The following is a 16,820-nucleotide window of genomic DNA, read 5'->3' as shown; positions in this document are numbered from 1 at the left end:
TGTCCCTATTCTCTTAATGAGTAATGGGTGTAATGTAATGTTTTAGGATTCACGTGCGCTAAACCAATCAGAGTCTCATCTCCCATTCCCTTTAAATGCCAGTTGCGCTCGCGCCATGGCAGATTCGCTATTAAATGACGGAATTTAATAGTGGAAAGACCAAAGCCGTCTCCAGAGCGCAAACGGAACTGCTCGTGCGTGAGGTAAAAGTGCACAAGCAGACCATCTACAGGACAAGCTGGATTCCACCATATCTTTATGTACACAATAATAATCTTTTACATTGTAATCCTTTTATTTAAAATATTTGGCATGTTTGTGTGCTGCTGTGCGTCCCTGTGTGTTTAATAAGCAGAGTGTACGCACGTTGTGGACCCGCCTTTAGGCGCACACTACTAACGTGCTCATTAAATAACAAAAAAAAAATATTGCGCCATTGACTTTAGACCAGGTTTCAGTTGGTCAATGGTGGAGTCTATTTCTGTTGCCTCTAAATAGCAACGCGCCAACAATGCACCAGAATACACCTCGTTTTCAGACCAGCACGCCCATGGGCGCACAAATGGGTGCAAATGGATTTGCTATTTAAACAATGTGGCGCAGGACGTTAAAATGATAAATGCGTCGGACTGAAACTAGCAAAAAAACTCTTACGTTGCGCTTGCCAACTTGCACTGAGATATCTTAAAATATGTCAGTGCCATTGTTTTGTCTCAAGATGCACACCAGTAATGTTTCATCTACTTAAGTCATCGAATTGAACTAAAGCCTAATCCTGGCTTAATCTAAGCCCTGTCTGTGAAACCAGGCCTAAGTTTTGGAACAGAGTTCATTGTGGGAAACAATTTTAAATCTGGCTTGGAACATTTCAATCAATAAATAAATCAATTAAACAACTGAAGTTTAAATCAATGGCAATTTGATTCACATGTCCATATAGTCCAGGCCACTGTACTGGATATTCAGGATTAAGTAATTGGTGATAAATCAACAAATGTAAAAATTATCACATCAGACCCAATATTCCCTCTAAGCTGCGCGTGTGCATGGCCGCGCAGAAATAATAAATTGGCGTGCAGAGGACAGATCCAAAATGAGTGGGGAAATCCATTTGATTGTAGTTTAAATGAGAAATAATTGCAGTGCTCTGGTCAACTGCTGTAGAGTAAGTGTCGCTATAGAGTTAGAACAGGTGAATGCGGTTTACAGGTTTCAATGAAAGAGAATGATGTGAGCGCATGTAGGCCAGATTAGTTGCGGGAAGAATTACTTGGTGGAAATAACTGATGATGGGCACAGAACAGTAAAAAAAAAAAAACTTTGAGACATTTACAATTATACACCCACGACAGGTGTAGCATGCAAACTCAAAATACATCAGTTACATCGCTGTACAGGTCTGGTATAAAGAATGTTTTTGCTCAGGTTGCCAAAATATCTGCAAAATAGAGAAAAGTTTTGCTCAGCAAGAAAAAAAATTTGAGGAAACATTGGTCAGACCAACTATATCAGGTTGTATCAATTCATTACCTTTGCAAATCAGAGCAAATCTTAATGCTGCATTGTGTATTACGGACAAGTCCCGCTAGTTGGCGGAACTGGGATGGCCAGTAACCCTATCGCCCCTCTAGGTTTTCAACATTGTATTTAGGAGCAGTAAATCAGGGCTTTGCTGAATTGTTTATGTCTTGGGATCTGATCCATCTGTCGTTGAAGGCCGGTGGCGCCTGGGCACATGAAACACGACCCTCTTACAGTCTCCATGCTGGATTAGAACTGAAGGACAGTGTGTGTATGTGTGTGTGTTTATCTGTAAAAAAAAAAAAAAAAAAAAAAAAAAAAAGAAGGAAGGTTTTGGTTGTGCGTTTAGCGATTTAAGTGTGGGTGTGTGAATCCAGAAGGCCACATCTGTGCCAATGCCCCAGGTAGGTGGTTGTTAATTTCAAGGCTCATTGTGATTCAACCAGATGTCCTTGGGTGCTTATCTTTCTCCATTTAAGAAGCAGGGCCAAACTCTCTCTCTCTCACAGCCATGACCCCACAAACCGGCCTCAGCCCCTTCCAAACCTCCTCTGTGCTGCCAAGGAGTCACGGACAGGCAGATTTATCTGTCCTCCAACCATCCAGCCAGGGACCACACAGGTGAACAAGGCCTGAGAGACACTGAGCTAGGTGTCAAGACAGAGTCGAGTTTCGTCAATACATAAAATCTCTTAAATATAACTGGTGAGGAAAGTTTTGGCGTGCCGGGTAACCCAGCACTCCTTCATTAGCACAGTGAAGCAAGCAAACGGATACTGTACTCGCTGAGCACACGGCCCCGCAGAAAAATGGAGAACATCTGGAAGCAGTCCAAAAAAAATAGTCAAGAGGGGTTCATATGTAAACCATAAGAAATGCGGCGCTCTCGGCTGCATAAACGTGTCAAGGACAAATAGACTTGCATGACATTAGGACACTTCTAAAGTCCGCAATCCCAAAGGAAGGAAGACAATGCCCGGGCTCAGCATTCTGTGTGATTAGCAAGACAATGCTTTTTTTTTTTTTATCTTGCAGAGAACCACAAAGGACAAAAACATGAACTTCAACCACAGTGAGAAACAGATATTAAGTGAATGAGAGTCTTCTGAGAATTTCACCATTAGAATGACCCTACAGTTCCCCTTTGGGATGTTATTGTTTACTGGTTTCTGAGCCACACAAGCTGAATTCGAGACCAGTAACTGGAGTCGTGGTTTTTAAAAGAAACATTCGACCGCAAAGGGCCCTTTGGACACATGGTAACAGTGTCAAAAAATAATTATTATTATTATTTGCTTAATCTGTACTTTTGACTTCCATCATAATCATACTCAAACCAAGATAGATTATTTGGAAGGAAAAAATTGGCTTAGATATTAAGCTTTGTTTTCAAAGAACATATTAAGTTTTTTTTTTTTTTTACTAGAATTATAAAATATAGTTAGGTCTATACTTACAGCAAGACAACACTTTTCAATGGATCAAAAAAAAAATTTCTATAAAAAGCAAAAAAAAAAAAAAAAACTAATTCAAATGAAAACTAAAATAAAAACTAATTAAAGCTAAATAGAATAAAAATGAGAACAGCACAACTAAAATTTAAATCTAAATAGAAAAATAAAATGCACAATAAATATCCAATATTAGTTTATACAGATCAATAATAATAATAAAAACTCAAATTACTGTACTGTTATATTGTGAATTCCTACTAAATATGAAGTCTTAAGTACATTTATGTTGTTTTATGGATGTTTACACATTAATTACTTAAAAAGGTTTAAAAAAAATACAGATAAGACAAACATCAGAATCGGTGTGCATGTGTTAACAACCTGGTCCTGCATTTTCCAAATAGGAGTGTGTAATTATATTTAGGTCCTTTAGGTAGTTGTAAGACTGAAATAACTGTAAGACTTGAGAAATTAGTTAAATGCCAGGCAGTCTACTTGAGGCCCTGAGAGGACAAAGGACCTCTCTGGAAATTAACATTTGAACTCACCCTTGTGCACTTTCGAGACGAAAGTCTCACCTCTGAGTCATCCTAATCTACATTTCATTCCCTCATCCCCCACTCCTTCTCCCCGATGCGAAGATCACCAAAAACTCACCCAAGAATCTAAATGGTTTAATGTGAATGATTATCATCGATTATTATACATGTTTGGTATCATTTGAAATGTCTCAGTGCGACTGGTACATGTGTCTCATTTCCAAACAAGTAAAACAAAAGGTAATAAGGTTTTTAAGAGTTTAGAGATAACTGGCACACAAAGGAAGGTGGTCTCTTGGCAAATGATCTCCTACCCCCCAAAAGGTGTAACCTCTGAATGCAAATTTCCATTGTTAGCACATGTTTCCATGTGAAAGAGGTTCTGTCTATATAATGGAATGCAGAAAAGGGCTCTGGGCTTTTTCTGTATTTCAGATTAGCCCGTGAGGCTGAGACTGAGATTCTCAGCTTCATGTATTTCTTAATGTTGGGTTTGCATCTCTTCTCTTTATTCCAGAGCATTTGATGTTTTGTATCGATTATCTTTGAATTGATTATGAAATTGGCATGATACATTTACCTGACATAATAAATTGTTACATTTGATTATTCTAACTGACTTTGACATTATTTTAATTAAAGAGTTAAAAAGAATAATCAAACATTCGCTCACATTTAATGATGCACAGATATCATTAAAACCTTTTCATTTATGGAGTCAGATGAAATAACGAGAAATACATATTCAAATGTATTGCATTTAATCAAAAAATACTTTGCCTCGAGAAAAGACAGTAACACGTAAAGACCTTCCGCGCTGGTCGGATGCCGGACTTTGGGCCGATCGAGTGCGAGCTTACATAGTAAAGATCACCAGTCTGGATGTGTCTACATTAACAGCTGTCATTATACTTTTGTTCAGTGAATCCTTAATCTTCTCTTCCGATCACTGAGCACAACATCTGGACCGATCTTTGAAAGATCTGCGGCTTGGAATGCAGTGAGAGGAACGGTGTTATCTTCCTGTGTTTGTAGACAAAACTCACCTCATATAAGGCTTAAGGGGAAAGCTTAAAATCCGCTCATACGCACGGTGCATGAAGAGCACGCAACTGTTCATTATTGTGATGTTATACTTTCTCCAGTTTAATGTAAAGAGATCATTTTAAGTATAGCATTTTTTCCATGTGTAGGTTGACAGTTCATCTTTATTTGTGCCATTTCGTTTGGTGCCACTAGTGGCGCTGCAATTACATCTCCACAAGCTTTTTACATATTTTAGGAAGCTACATGGAAACTTGTAATTCTATTTTGTTGCATTTGTACTTGCCAAGCTAGTCGCAGCGTTTGCTTTGTATTATTCATGTTATACCCTATTCTCCCTTTTTCCACTAAAATGAAGAACAATTTACATAATAAATCTGCATAAGGAAAACGAACCAAGACATATTGCAGTCATGACTCAACAAGGCCCTAGAATGTGCTGAGTAAACACAGTCTTGGCCTCCGTTTAATTGTTAACCAGTTATGTGCAAATAGCACAAAAAATGGCAAATCTGCTACCAAGATACTGATACAAAACCACAACAATAGCATCATAGGAGAATTGAGCTCTTTAGCCATTTGCCAACAAAAACGAAGTGCTAATGGTACTATAGCATAGCAGAAAATGACATGTCTCATTCATCATCGGCACAGCTCCAGTCCGCTTTCCGCTGTAGGCTGCTGGAATCCTGATGGCTAGTTGAGACATGTTGATTTTCACACATCTCCAGGACATGGTTTCAGGCCACTGCAAAGTCCTGACAAAGCACATTCAGAGGATGGGATCCAATAGCACGACCTGTGACTCATGGTGCTTGTACACAGAGGAGTCATGCTATCAGACTTGCTGGTGTTTATCCATGACCTGCTGTTTGGATCAATCGCCTAGAGACGCTTACACACTCAGAAATCCTGCTGAAAAAGCTGATCTCCCAGGCTGGACTAGTTTGCTGGTTTTAAAACAGTTCTGGGCACTGTTCAGACTGACTACCCAACCAGCTCCAGCTGTTTCTTGGTGCTCAAGAAACATTTATTATTATTAGCATTAAAAACTGTTTAATATTTTAATATTGTTTTTTTTTTATCATATTAATATTTTTTTGGGAAACCGTTATATAATTTTGTCAGGATTCTCTGATGAATAGTTTAAAAGTTCAAAAGAACAGCATTTATTTTAAAAAGTGGGTTTGGTTTAGATACATTTTTTTTGTATTGTTTTTACACAAATGTCCCAACAGATACTTCACACTAAACAGAACAAAAAACTGACCGTCCAAGCAAAATATATATATTTTTTAAACAACGTATCTACGCTCAACTTTTGATCAATTTAATGCATCCTTGCTGAAAAGAATATAAATTTCTTTCAAAAAAAATCTTACTGACCTCTAACTTTTGAACAGCAGTGTAAATAGGCACAAATTGATGACGTTTTTGGCTGCCTAATTGTTAAGCTATAAAGGAAGGTGTAATGTGACCAGGCTTGAGTGATTTGGCCAGGCTATGAGACCACTTAAAGGTGCAGTCTGTAAGAATGAAAACTAGTGGTCGAAATAGGTACTGCAGTCCAAATATTCAAAATATCGGAGATCATTGTTTCTCCCGCCACCTGCTCCTCAGACTCCTCAGACTTGACGGCGCTCACACGGGTCGGGTTGCCAGTTTGAGCACACGCAACATGAACGAGCGCAAATGACAATGAAAATGGGCAAATTGGAGCGTGCAGTATCACACAGACCAAAACAAAAACAAACATTCCAGCATGGAAACGCACATTTCAAAGTAAAATTACTGGCTGTAGAAGTGTTTTTCAGAGAAATATGTATGTGAACTTAGCATGTTTCCTCAATATATGCAAACATATTATGGTATTTTTATGCTTTAGTATAGCGGAAAACAAACAGGTTCCAAAATGAAAGGGGCAGAAACCCTTGTTATTAGTGACGCCAGTGGCTGTAAAGTGAACTGCAGCCAGCAACTTATTGCTTGTGCTTGCACTTATGCAAACGTAAGGTACAAGAGACTAAACGTGATTCAATAACCCGATATACTCACACCGTGTTTTTATGATGACAGCAGTGAGAAAACAGCAGTTAAGAAAGCATCTGACCATGGAGATGTGGATATTTTTGCACAAGCTCTGCTGTTTTGATAATTTGATTATAACGTGTATTTGAGACCATCTAGATCTGGCTATGTGTGACTATAGTTTGAATGTATCCTTTTTCTTTGCATGACACATTGACATTACAGTTCAGAATAGCTCTTTTGGCATCATCCTGAACATTATATAAGTATTAATTTCTTGCGTCATTGAATGGAAGAGAGGCTTTCGGTAGCACGTGTTAATATCACATCCTTTTGATTTTCTCAGCAAAAACATGTCCTTCACATAAAAATCAGTCTACAGGCTTTCATAGACAACCTAGGAGGTCGGGGATAGCTCTCGTTTCTTAAGTTTCGTTACAAGCTGTTCACACATTGGCAATAAAAAAAATGATTAATTCATAAAAATTCTTACATCTATATGTAGCCCCTTTAACATTACATTTTTTTACATTTAAAATTTACAATTATTGACCATGAAATTGCATTTTCAAAGTAACTTTTTTTTTTTTTTTTTATATATATATATATATATTAGTGTAATGAGCCAGTCTAAGGCTCACTGGCAAACAGCAACATGGCTTAATGTGAGATATATATTACACATACAGTAATGTGTCATCACATGGAGTTCTGGAGATAAACTTGATGCATGTTACAGTATAGCTAGATGCTAATAAAGTTACTGGCAGATAGGTTTATTTTATTTACTCACCATTGCATTTGCTTGGTTTTTAGACACTGGATATACAGAAAATTAAAGACTGAAAACCTTGATTGAGACAAATTGAGCATGAGACTGTGGACTGTAGTGAATTTCAGCAAACAGCATGCAAAATAGTTGAGTGCATTTTGCCTATAAAAGCATTTATTTTGTTTATCAAACACTTGAATCTTATGTTTGCAAATGAGTTTGGGATTGACAACTTGCAAACAAAAGAAGTTCTTTCTCTCTCGCTCGCTCACTTCATGTTGCTTACTCTTCTGAGATATGTCAGATAGCATTCCTCAGGCTTTTGTTTCACATACTGAAGCCACCAACAACAATCTGATCTCTCTGGCACGGATGTTTACAGCGGTCTGCTCTTGTGCTTTGGCCAGTGTGCTTTTCTTCTGCTTCCTGTCTGTCAGGGTGGAGGGAACAACAGCGATCCTGATTACAATGCGTGAGGGCACTCAGTACATGGTATGGATATGAGCGGCAGTCTAATGGAGCGTCACAGAGTAAAATCCAAGTGGGCTTTGAACCCTGGCAGGGGTGAAGAAGAGAGCCTTTTGTCTGCGCCGACCCAGTTGAGTGATACTTGCTCCCTGATGCAAAACACACAACAGTGAAAGCGAGGCGGTTTAAAGCCATCATTGTCTGTGTCGGCAGGGACCAATATTGTATTTCAATAGAGCTGTGAGCCCAAGCCTCACAAAGTCCAGAGGGGGAAAAAAGCCTTTCTCGATCCGCGTGGCTGATAGTGCCCGACAACTGCATCCATTTGCACTCTTTCTGTATTTCTTTCTTCTTCTGGCCCCTCTCACTGCCTCTTTCTTCCTCCCTTTTCGCTCACAAAAGTCCAGACAGAGCCTCAAAAACTTACCGCAATCTTTCCTGAGGCCCAATGGCGTTGTTTTTGGTGATATGTGAGGGCTGAAAACTTGCAGGCCAATCTTTCTCCAAGTACATATTTTCATTGGTTACTAATGAGAATTTAAAAAAAAAACACACAACTTGGGCAGGAAGGGTTCATATCAGAATCGTTTTTGTGCATGTCCTTAAAGCACCATGCTCTAATTACAGAAATGATAACGTAAACGTGAGATTGTACCGTCTCGCTGCGAACATCTAGAGTCAGCAATGCTCTCGGCCAAGAAGTTCTTCCAGCAATTACAACATCAATTCATACTCAAACTCTGGACGCACCCCACGCTGTTTCTACAACACCCCCACCAACTAACAACTTAACAATCCAGCCAACTCACCGCACCTCAGCCAAGTTCAAAATCAAAGTATGTTTATAAGCACTTCATCATTGAAAGTTAAACTTACAAGAAACAGCACTGCCATGAAGCCATTTAAACAACTCTAGGTTTCCCAGGTTTAGTGGTTTGATGTTTCATAACAGGGAAATTGCTATTTGAACAATCTAAAATAGTGCTCACAAGGGGTCCTTAACATCCCTTTTGTCAGACAACATTTCTGCTGGTCTGTGTTTAAGTCTGCATGAAAATACTGAAAGACATAACTGCTAAAGTGCAAATCAGAGTTGGGAAAGCTACTTTTGAAAATGTAGCTTGCGAAGCAACAATCTCATCTCAATTTAATATGGTTTAAATATAGTAAAGCTACCCACTAATAACCTACAGTTTAAAATAGAAATAGAAAACAGTTATTTTCAATTGTAATACTAATTCATAAGTTTTTACCGTATTATTACTTAAATATGCAGCCTTGGTGAGCTTAAGGGACTTGTAATTGGAAGTGGTTAAATTGGAATCATTCATTTGATCTGTGAATCCTTAGTTTGACCAGTGAATCATATATTAACATGCAAACACTGCGAACGGACCGATTAATCGATTGAATCAGACTCAGTGCTACATATGAGAAACAGCTCAATAAAATGGCATGATACAGTGAAGTAACAATTTATCACAAATAATAGATAGTAACTGGAAAAAACTAGCTTACTGGAAAAACTACACCAATCTGAAAATGTGCTACTGAAAAACAAAGTCATTACCCTTAGTGTCAACACTGCAGCTAAATATTGCATCAATGCATTTATAAGTTCATTGATTTAATAAATGCATTAATAAGTGTCACTAGTTAAGTTAGCCTGCATGCTAATAACATGTATTTATATAGTAACAACAGTCACAAGAGATTATTAATACTAAAACTTAACTTGACTGTAATTATGTTTGGGGTTTGTTCGATTCACATTTTTTTTTACTAAGAGTACATTTGAAGTCATGCTGTTTTTTTATAGCATACATCCCTCTCGTGTTCAAATGCTTAATTATGACATAACTGAAATGAGCTAATCAATGCATATGAAACGGGCTTAGTGCACATAAGGATCCGTTGCAGCATTTGAGGCCTAGTAGTTAAGGAACCTTACTGTACCTCTGCTGGTTTCTCACTGGCTCCTTGTGCATTGCCTTTTCGTAGGTTGATGATGTGCACCTCTTGAGGAAGACTGGTGGTTCCTCGGCTAGCGCAGCCTGATAGGGCAGTAAAACTCTTTAACATGGCCTGAACCGGGTGACCCACCCCAACTGGCAAAAGTTCACAAGGGCTCCGAGACAATGGACCTGCAAATAATAGAAAACATGGCGTGAACACACATTCTAAATACACATTCTGCCTCATTATTCTGAAAACATGGTGTTTTACTTATGATACATTGTTTGACTGTTTAAATTTTATCACTGGAACAGGCTTTTACATAGAACTCTATAAAGTCACTTCAAATCCATCCATGCCATAAGTATGCAGAAGATCAAAGCATCCCATATGGCTATGTTCAAGCCAGTTATAATAAAAAACCTTAGCAACAAATCTGCACAATTAAAAATGAAAGCAGTGTTTTTGTATTGCAGTTCTGTCATTTTTAAATGATAAGGGTCAACCACTAAGCAACCATGTAACAGACAAAACAGACAATAAATTAAGTACAGAGAAAATGGATTGTGTGGTACAACCATAAAAAAATTTATGTTTAAAAAAAAAAAAAAACAGCAATATCATAATTTTGCACATTTCGGTACCTGCCCCAGCATAACAATGTGCTTTTATTAAGCACAGCTGAGAACATGAGATTGTTTACAAATAGGTTTACATATTCTACATCATAATACTTTATATATTATATACATAAACAAATTATAAATTAAATCCATATGGGTTTGTCATTCATGCTCTTTATGGTGGAATTTGGTTTGCACTGAATTTCACTGCATTGTAAAAGGTAATACTAAAGGAAATATCAATTTGCTTACATGATATATATATATATATCAATTAATAAATAATGAATAAATAATGTGTATAATCATATACTGATTAATTATTATTAGTATTATTATTAGTATTATTATTCATTATAAAGATTATACACAAGCCACAAACACACAAGCTGGCACACAGCATACTTCCTGCTCATTACCAAGACTCTTTCTATCCATCTGTCCTCTTTAATAGCCTCTACTCTCTCTACAGTTTTCTCTCTCTCTCCCTAAATGGGAAGATTTACCCTCTTTAATCACTTTCACAAAGCAAAAAGGCTTCACACGTTAGTGCCCTCCTATGTCAGAGACTCCTTTAATTGGCCCACATTCGAGGAGGTCAGTGAGGCTCTTACCACAGAAACTAAGCAAGCTGTGATGTGTTTGTACCGTAGAATTGGAACGGACACACGCTCTGAGCCATGACCTTGAAACACAACAGAGAAAGAGATCATGGAATAATGAGGAGAAAAACAAGCACTGTGTGAAGATAACAGCACCTAATGACACTGTTCAGCCATCGGTGATGAATGTTAAACAGGACCCTCTTGGCAGCTACATTGAAATGATGGCAAAAGGTTCAAGGTGCAGTTCCGTTTCGAATGGTCACAAGACTTGTCTGGTCTAATTCACCGCAGGTCATTAGATCTCCATTTATGTTTAGGTTGTGCTTTAATAAGTTGAGCACCTTCCAGCTGAAGGTCAGCTTTAACAAGAGACATGCCAAATGGCAGTAAGATCACAAGGGAGGATGAATGAAGAATGTTTCTCTCGAGCTCAGATGGTAATCAGCTACCAAATCTAGTAGATGAAGGACCCATAAGGGTGTGTGTGTCTCTGTGTGTGTGTGTGTGTGTGTGTGTGTGTGTGTGTGTGTGTGTGTGTGTGTGTGTGTGTCTCTGTCTCTGTGTCTGTGTGTGTGTGTGTGTGTGTGTGTGTGTGTGTGTGTGTGTGTGTGTGTGTGTGTGTGTGTGTGTGTGTGTGTGTGTCTGTGTCTGTGTGTGTCTGTGTCTGTGTGTGTGTGTGTGTGTGTGTGTGTGTGTGTGTGTGTGTGTGTGTGTGTAGACAGAGGTCCCTACAGCTAGGCTTATGTCTCTCCTGCCAAGAGAAAGCGAAGGAGCATGGGATGATTGCATTTACCCTTTACCCATCAGCCGATAAAGCTCAGGACAACCTGGGCAGATGAGCAGACTCAGACAGTAAAGCCAGCGTGTCTCCAAAGTCTCAAAGAAAAAAAAAAGATACAGTGGGGAAACTTTTCATTTGAATTCATTTCAACTGTGACACATAAAAACAATTCTGTTGATTGAATGAAAAAAAAAAGCGAATTAATCAGGTTTCTGTATGGAAATCAGCATATCTTAGAATTTTTAACGCAATTTTACAGATATTGCAAGTGAAAAAGAACAAAGCATTTTGTAATTTACAATAAAAAGTAAAAAAAACATAAATGACATTCCCACAATTCTGTTTGACACCACTCGATGGTTTTTCATTGAATAACTGTTTTCTTCTTAGTTTGTTCTTATAAGTTGTGTACATTAGGGTTTTATGTTACAGCTTATTTTATATAATAAGTAAATAAATATCTTATATAATAACTTCTTATTAATGTTTGTAATGTAATGTTTTTTTGTTTATGTATATGACATATCACCGTATATCACCACACCTCAGCTTGTGAAATATACTTTTTTTTGTTTTTTTTTGTGTAAATTTACGGTCAATCTGTAAAACTTCAAATGTTGCTACTGTATTTTTTACGGTAAAGTTCTGCAAACCACAGCTGCAAGGTTTTTTTTTTTACCTTAAATGGAGGAGACGTCATAATCAATTTGTATGTCTAAACACTATTAGAGCATACCTTTGAACTTGTAAGAAAAATGCTCTTACATTCTTGCAAATGCATTACCTACTTTGACAGCACACAGTCTCGGATGCAGCATTTGTGAGTGGATAGCTGACTAGCCAAAATTTCAATCGATTTTGCAGATTTCATCAGAGACAGCCATTTTAGCAAGCAATATGCAGGAGAATGAGATTTCAGTTCAGAGTGGCAGAAGATAGCTTGATATTCATCTATAATCTGAATACTGAATCATCATACAGCAGTTGTTGCAATTGTTGTTGCAGCAGTGGGGAACTGCCCACTAACCCTGAATGTAGCCAATTATTCTTAGAGCTGACTGACTGATGTTTTTTAGAAATGGTCACTTTAATGCACACATTCCTCAACCACACTGAGTGACACATGTAAACGTACAAAGTCTTTTCCTGAGGAAGTAAGCTCCCACGAGAGAGCTTGAGGTTAAGTCCTCTTGCAGGTCTGTCTTTCTTTCTCTGTCCACACCATGCACTCACATTTCAGCTTCAACACGACAAACACACAACCGCACTGCGATAATGATCAGAAAAACATTTGGAAACTATTATAGTGTGTGAGAGAGGGAGATAGAAAGATTCCTCTCTTCAAACTGTCTTGTGTATGTCTTCAGGTAAAGTGTTATGCAAAGACCGATTTTAGTTGTTCATCCAAAAATGAAGATTTGGCGATATGCTGTGCTCTCTCATGTAGTTCCAAATCCGCATTACTTTCTTTCTTGCATACAACACAAATCATACATTACCCGTAATGTGATTAAGGTGTTTACATGCCTGTTTGTTGTGATTAAAATCGGCGTACACCACATAGTTTATTGTGAATATGGTTATATATAATATCATAGTCGCTCTTTTCCATATATTTTAAGTAAATGAAGACAGGGGCTCCATAATAACAAAAAGTACCACAAAAGAATCATAAAAATGGCTCACAGCACTATTTTTCAGTTTAAGGACATAATTAATCAAAAGTGACAAAGAATTTATAATGTTTATTTCACATGGATATAGTTATTTAGTTCTTTTTGTACATTTTACTGTATATTTTTTGATCAATTAAATGCAGCCGGTGAGCATAGATTTCTTTCAAAAACACAAAAAAAACGTACAGACCTTTTGAACATTAAGGTATTTGTAGTGATGACAGAAACGCTTGCATTCCAGGCTTGAATGACCTCTGAATTTCAAAGGGCTTTTTTTTCTACAGGCTTGATCAATCTCACACAACCCTTGACTTAATCTCGTAAGTGCGCAAGGAAACCGCACTTTGATGTGCTCTAATAAAACAGCCCTTTTTGGGAAAACACGTAGATTTAAAAATCACAGATAAAGAGGTTAACAGTCACTTGTGTGACTTCAATACTCCATCCTCCTCCACTACCTCCCTCTTCCTCCCAGCGGAACAGAGTTTGTTGCCTGTCTAACCGACAGCATCACGCCTTCGTCCCTCACCAAAGGCTGAGATCACTCAAACTCACTTTTTCCTTCACAGAGTGAACAGAGGAATAACAAGCACCAGCCAGCCAGAGTCTGGAAGACGGCCAAAAGATTACAGCTCTTATTGGGCAGCCATGTTGTTTCTTTATTTAACTGCTTAGGGAAAAGGGCCCACAAGACAAAGTGCTTCGGGGAAAGAAAATACGGATGATTTGGAGAATAATAGAGGGAAGCCAAGCATTTGTTGTGTGATTCTCCAACAAAAATGGAATTGAAATCAGGGGCCATAAACAAAAATGCGTTCCCATGAAGAAAAAAATGAACCTGAATGCTTTCAATACATTCATTTTGTATAGTGTATATTTCAAGAGAGATATTTATTTTAAAAATAGGTCTTCTGTGGGAGAGTTTTATTCTAAGTTGATGAGGTAAGATTATTCTTTCAAATTATCTGGAAAAACACAAAAAATTTTGAGGAATATAAAACATAAAATATAATTAAAGGGGTGGTATAATGCCCTTTTCACAAGATGTAAAATAAGTCTCTGGTGTCCCCAGAGTGTGTATGTGAAGTTTTAGCTCAAAATACCCCACAGATATTTTTATATAGCATGTTAAAATTGTCACTTTTTGAGGGTGAGCAAAAACGCACCATTTTGTGTCTGTTCCTTTAAAAGCAAATGAGGGGGCGGAGCTTCAACAGCTTGCACTCACACAGACATGTACTGAACATTTCAAAAACTTTTAGCCTTTTACGTTCAAACCAGAGTCAGACAAAGATGGAGAGACTCAAGAAGAAGTGACAACATGTAGAAGCAACAGGACGTTTCTGAATGGTTAGTTGATGAATTTATGTAGCTTATGTGTAGTTATCTTCTAGTCATTGGTTAGCATATTCTGTCTTTATAATCTATAAATCGTGTTACGTGGGCAGGGTTTATGTAATTCTAGGGTTGGTGATGTCACTAACCCGGGAGGAAGCTCATTGTAGTCCCTACCAGCCGTTTGTTGTAGTCCTTAAAAAGCAATTTCTTTAAAGGAGAACTCGGTAACTCTAGCGAACTCTACTCACTTCTTCGCTGATTTTCCCTTTTGTTGTCGCATGTTTTCCCCACGAGCTCCCCCTACAGCTGTACGTAACACGGTCGTAAAAAACTCACTTGCGGCGGCCTCCTCCCCCTCTCTACCGCTGCTCATGTGCGTTTGTTTTGATCGGAGCAAGCCAACTGTATTGTGTGGAGCTATGTCTACCGAGGTGGGTAATCTGGTAATACATCATACATGTATTGTATATGTATATGTACATGTAACAAAATTGAAGTCGTTCCACCCAGTTGAGGATGACTGTTCTACATATCTCCATGTTTTTTCCCCCTCTTTGAGCGAGCAGAGGTCAAACTGGTCCTATCTGGCAGCTGTTAGGGTCTGTGGCTGTCTGCTAGCTCCAGGCTGGACGCCCACAGAAATACAAGAATAAGAGACACCGTTGTTCAGTTTAGCAGGCCTAAAGGCTTGAAAAGCAGCCCAGCACTCTCGCACCTTAAAGAGCTCAGCTTTAAATCCCAACACTTCAGATACACCTCTGATCTTTCTTCTAATGTCGTATTCTACCAGCTCTGCACTTTCATCCTTGGTTCCTCAAAAGACTTCTTCTTTACGCTCATGGAGGTTTCGTTGCCTTGTGTCACCTCTTTGAGGGGTTTTAGCTCTGACACCCTGTAAAGCTACTTTGTGATAATGTCTATGTGTCCAAAAAGTGCTAAATAAGTAAACATTTTAAGTTGTTATATCATGAAATATATATACATGTATTATCCTTGATCTTGAAATAGAAGTTCATTGTACTATGAAAACATTATCAAACTTTGAGAGCTCAAAACTCCCTCCCCAGTCCCAAACGACCATAGAGAAAATTAGGGGTGACGACACGATTAACTGGTAAAAATTTGTCCACCAATTTTAATGACTTGAATGACTGGAAATCACAATTTTGCTGATGATAACTCCCCAAAAATATAACAATATTTCTAAATAAATAATTAATGAAATTTACCTTAATATATTTGAAAAGCTTTTTTGAAAAGAAATATTAAGATGTGTACACTCATATGTATTCAAGGTGCAAGGTATATATATATAATTGCTAGATGCATGTGAACTTTTCTTATAGTCTTAAAAATGTCTTTATCATGAACACTCTTATTTGTCAATGACCCAAGGACCCATTAAAGGAGAACTCTGCAACTCTAGCGAACTCTAGTCACTTCGCTTTTGTTGTCGCATGTTTTCCCCACGAGCTCCCCCTACAGCTGTGGGGGGGGGCGTATATTTCACAACACAGTCGTAAAAAACTCACTTGCGGCGGCCTCCTCCCCCTCTCTACCGCTGCTCATGTGCGTTTGTTTTGATCGGAGCAAGCCAACTGTGTCGTGTAGAGCTATGTCTACCGAGGTGGGTAATCTGGTAATACATCATACATGCGTGGGTGTTTATGTCGAATTGCCGTAAAGCAATTTGTGTTTCGCGCTCGTTCTCGTTCTAGTTCTCGCTTCTCACGAGACTTCCAATTTCTATCTTGCCGGGACGGTAGTCCCCAAGTTGCAAGGTTGGTTTTCCGCCTGGGAACGCTGGGGGGAGCGGGGAAAGTCACCAATATCACCAGAACAGGTTGTTTAACCATCCAAATGATTTCTAGACAGTTTTATTAAGTTAAAAAAGTTACCAAGTTCTCCTTTAAAGGGGTCATGGACTGGATTATTTTATTATTTTATAATATTTCCTGGGGTGCCCTTATAATGTTAGTATGCTTTTAACATAAAAAAATGTCATAATTTAAAAT

General features: G+C 38.2%; 1 protein-coding gene across 1 annotated transcript in view; it reads right to left on the bottom strand.

The window, feature by feature from the left end:
- tgfbr3 (transforming growth factor, beta receptor III) overlaps positions 1-16,820 on the bottom strand; it is a 111,926-nt gene that overhangs the window by 63,824 nt on the left and 31,282 nt on the right. Inside the window, exon 3 of the mRNA XM_084426130.1 lies at positions 9,783-9,970. Coding sequence (XP_084282256.1) covers positions 9,783-9,970 — 188 coding nt within the window. The remainder of the gene's footprint in view (positions 1-9,782; positions 9,971-16,820) is intronic.

Source organism: Rutilus rutilus (genome assembly GCF_951802725.1).
Source record: "Rutilus rutilus genome assembly, chromosome: 12".
NCBI classification, from domain to species: Eukaryota; Metazoa; Chordata; class Actinopteri; order Cypriniformes; family Leuciscidae; genus Rutilus; species Rutilus rutilus.
Note: the sequence above shows the minus strand (reverse complement) of the source record. Positions and strands in the feature narration are given on the sequence as shown.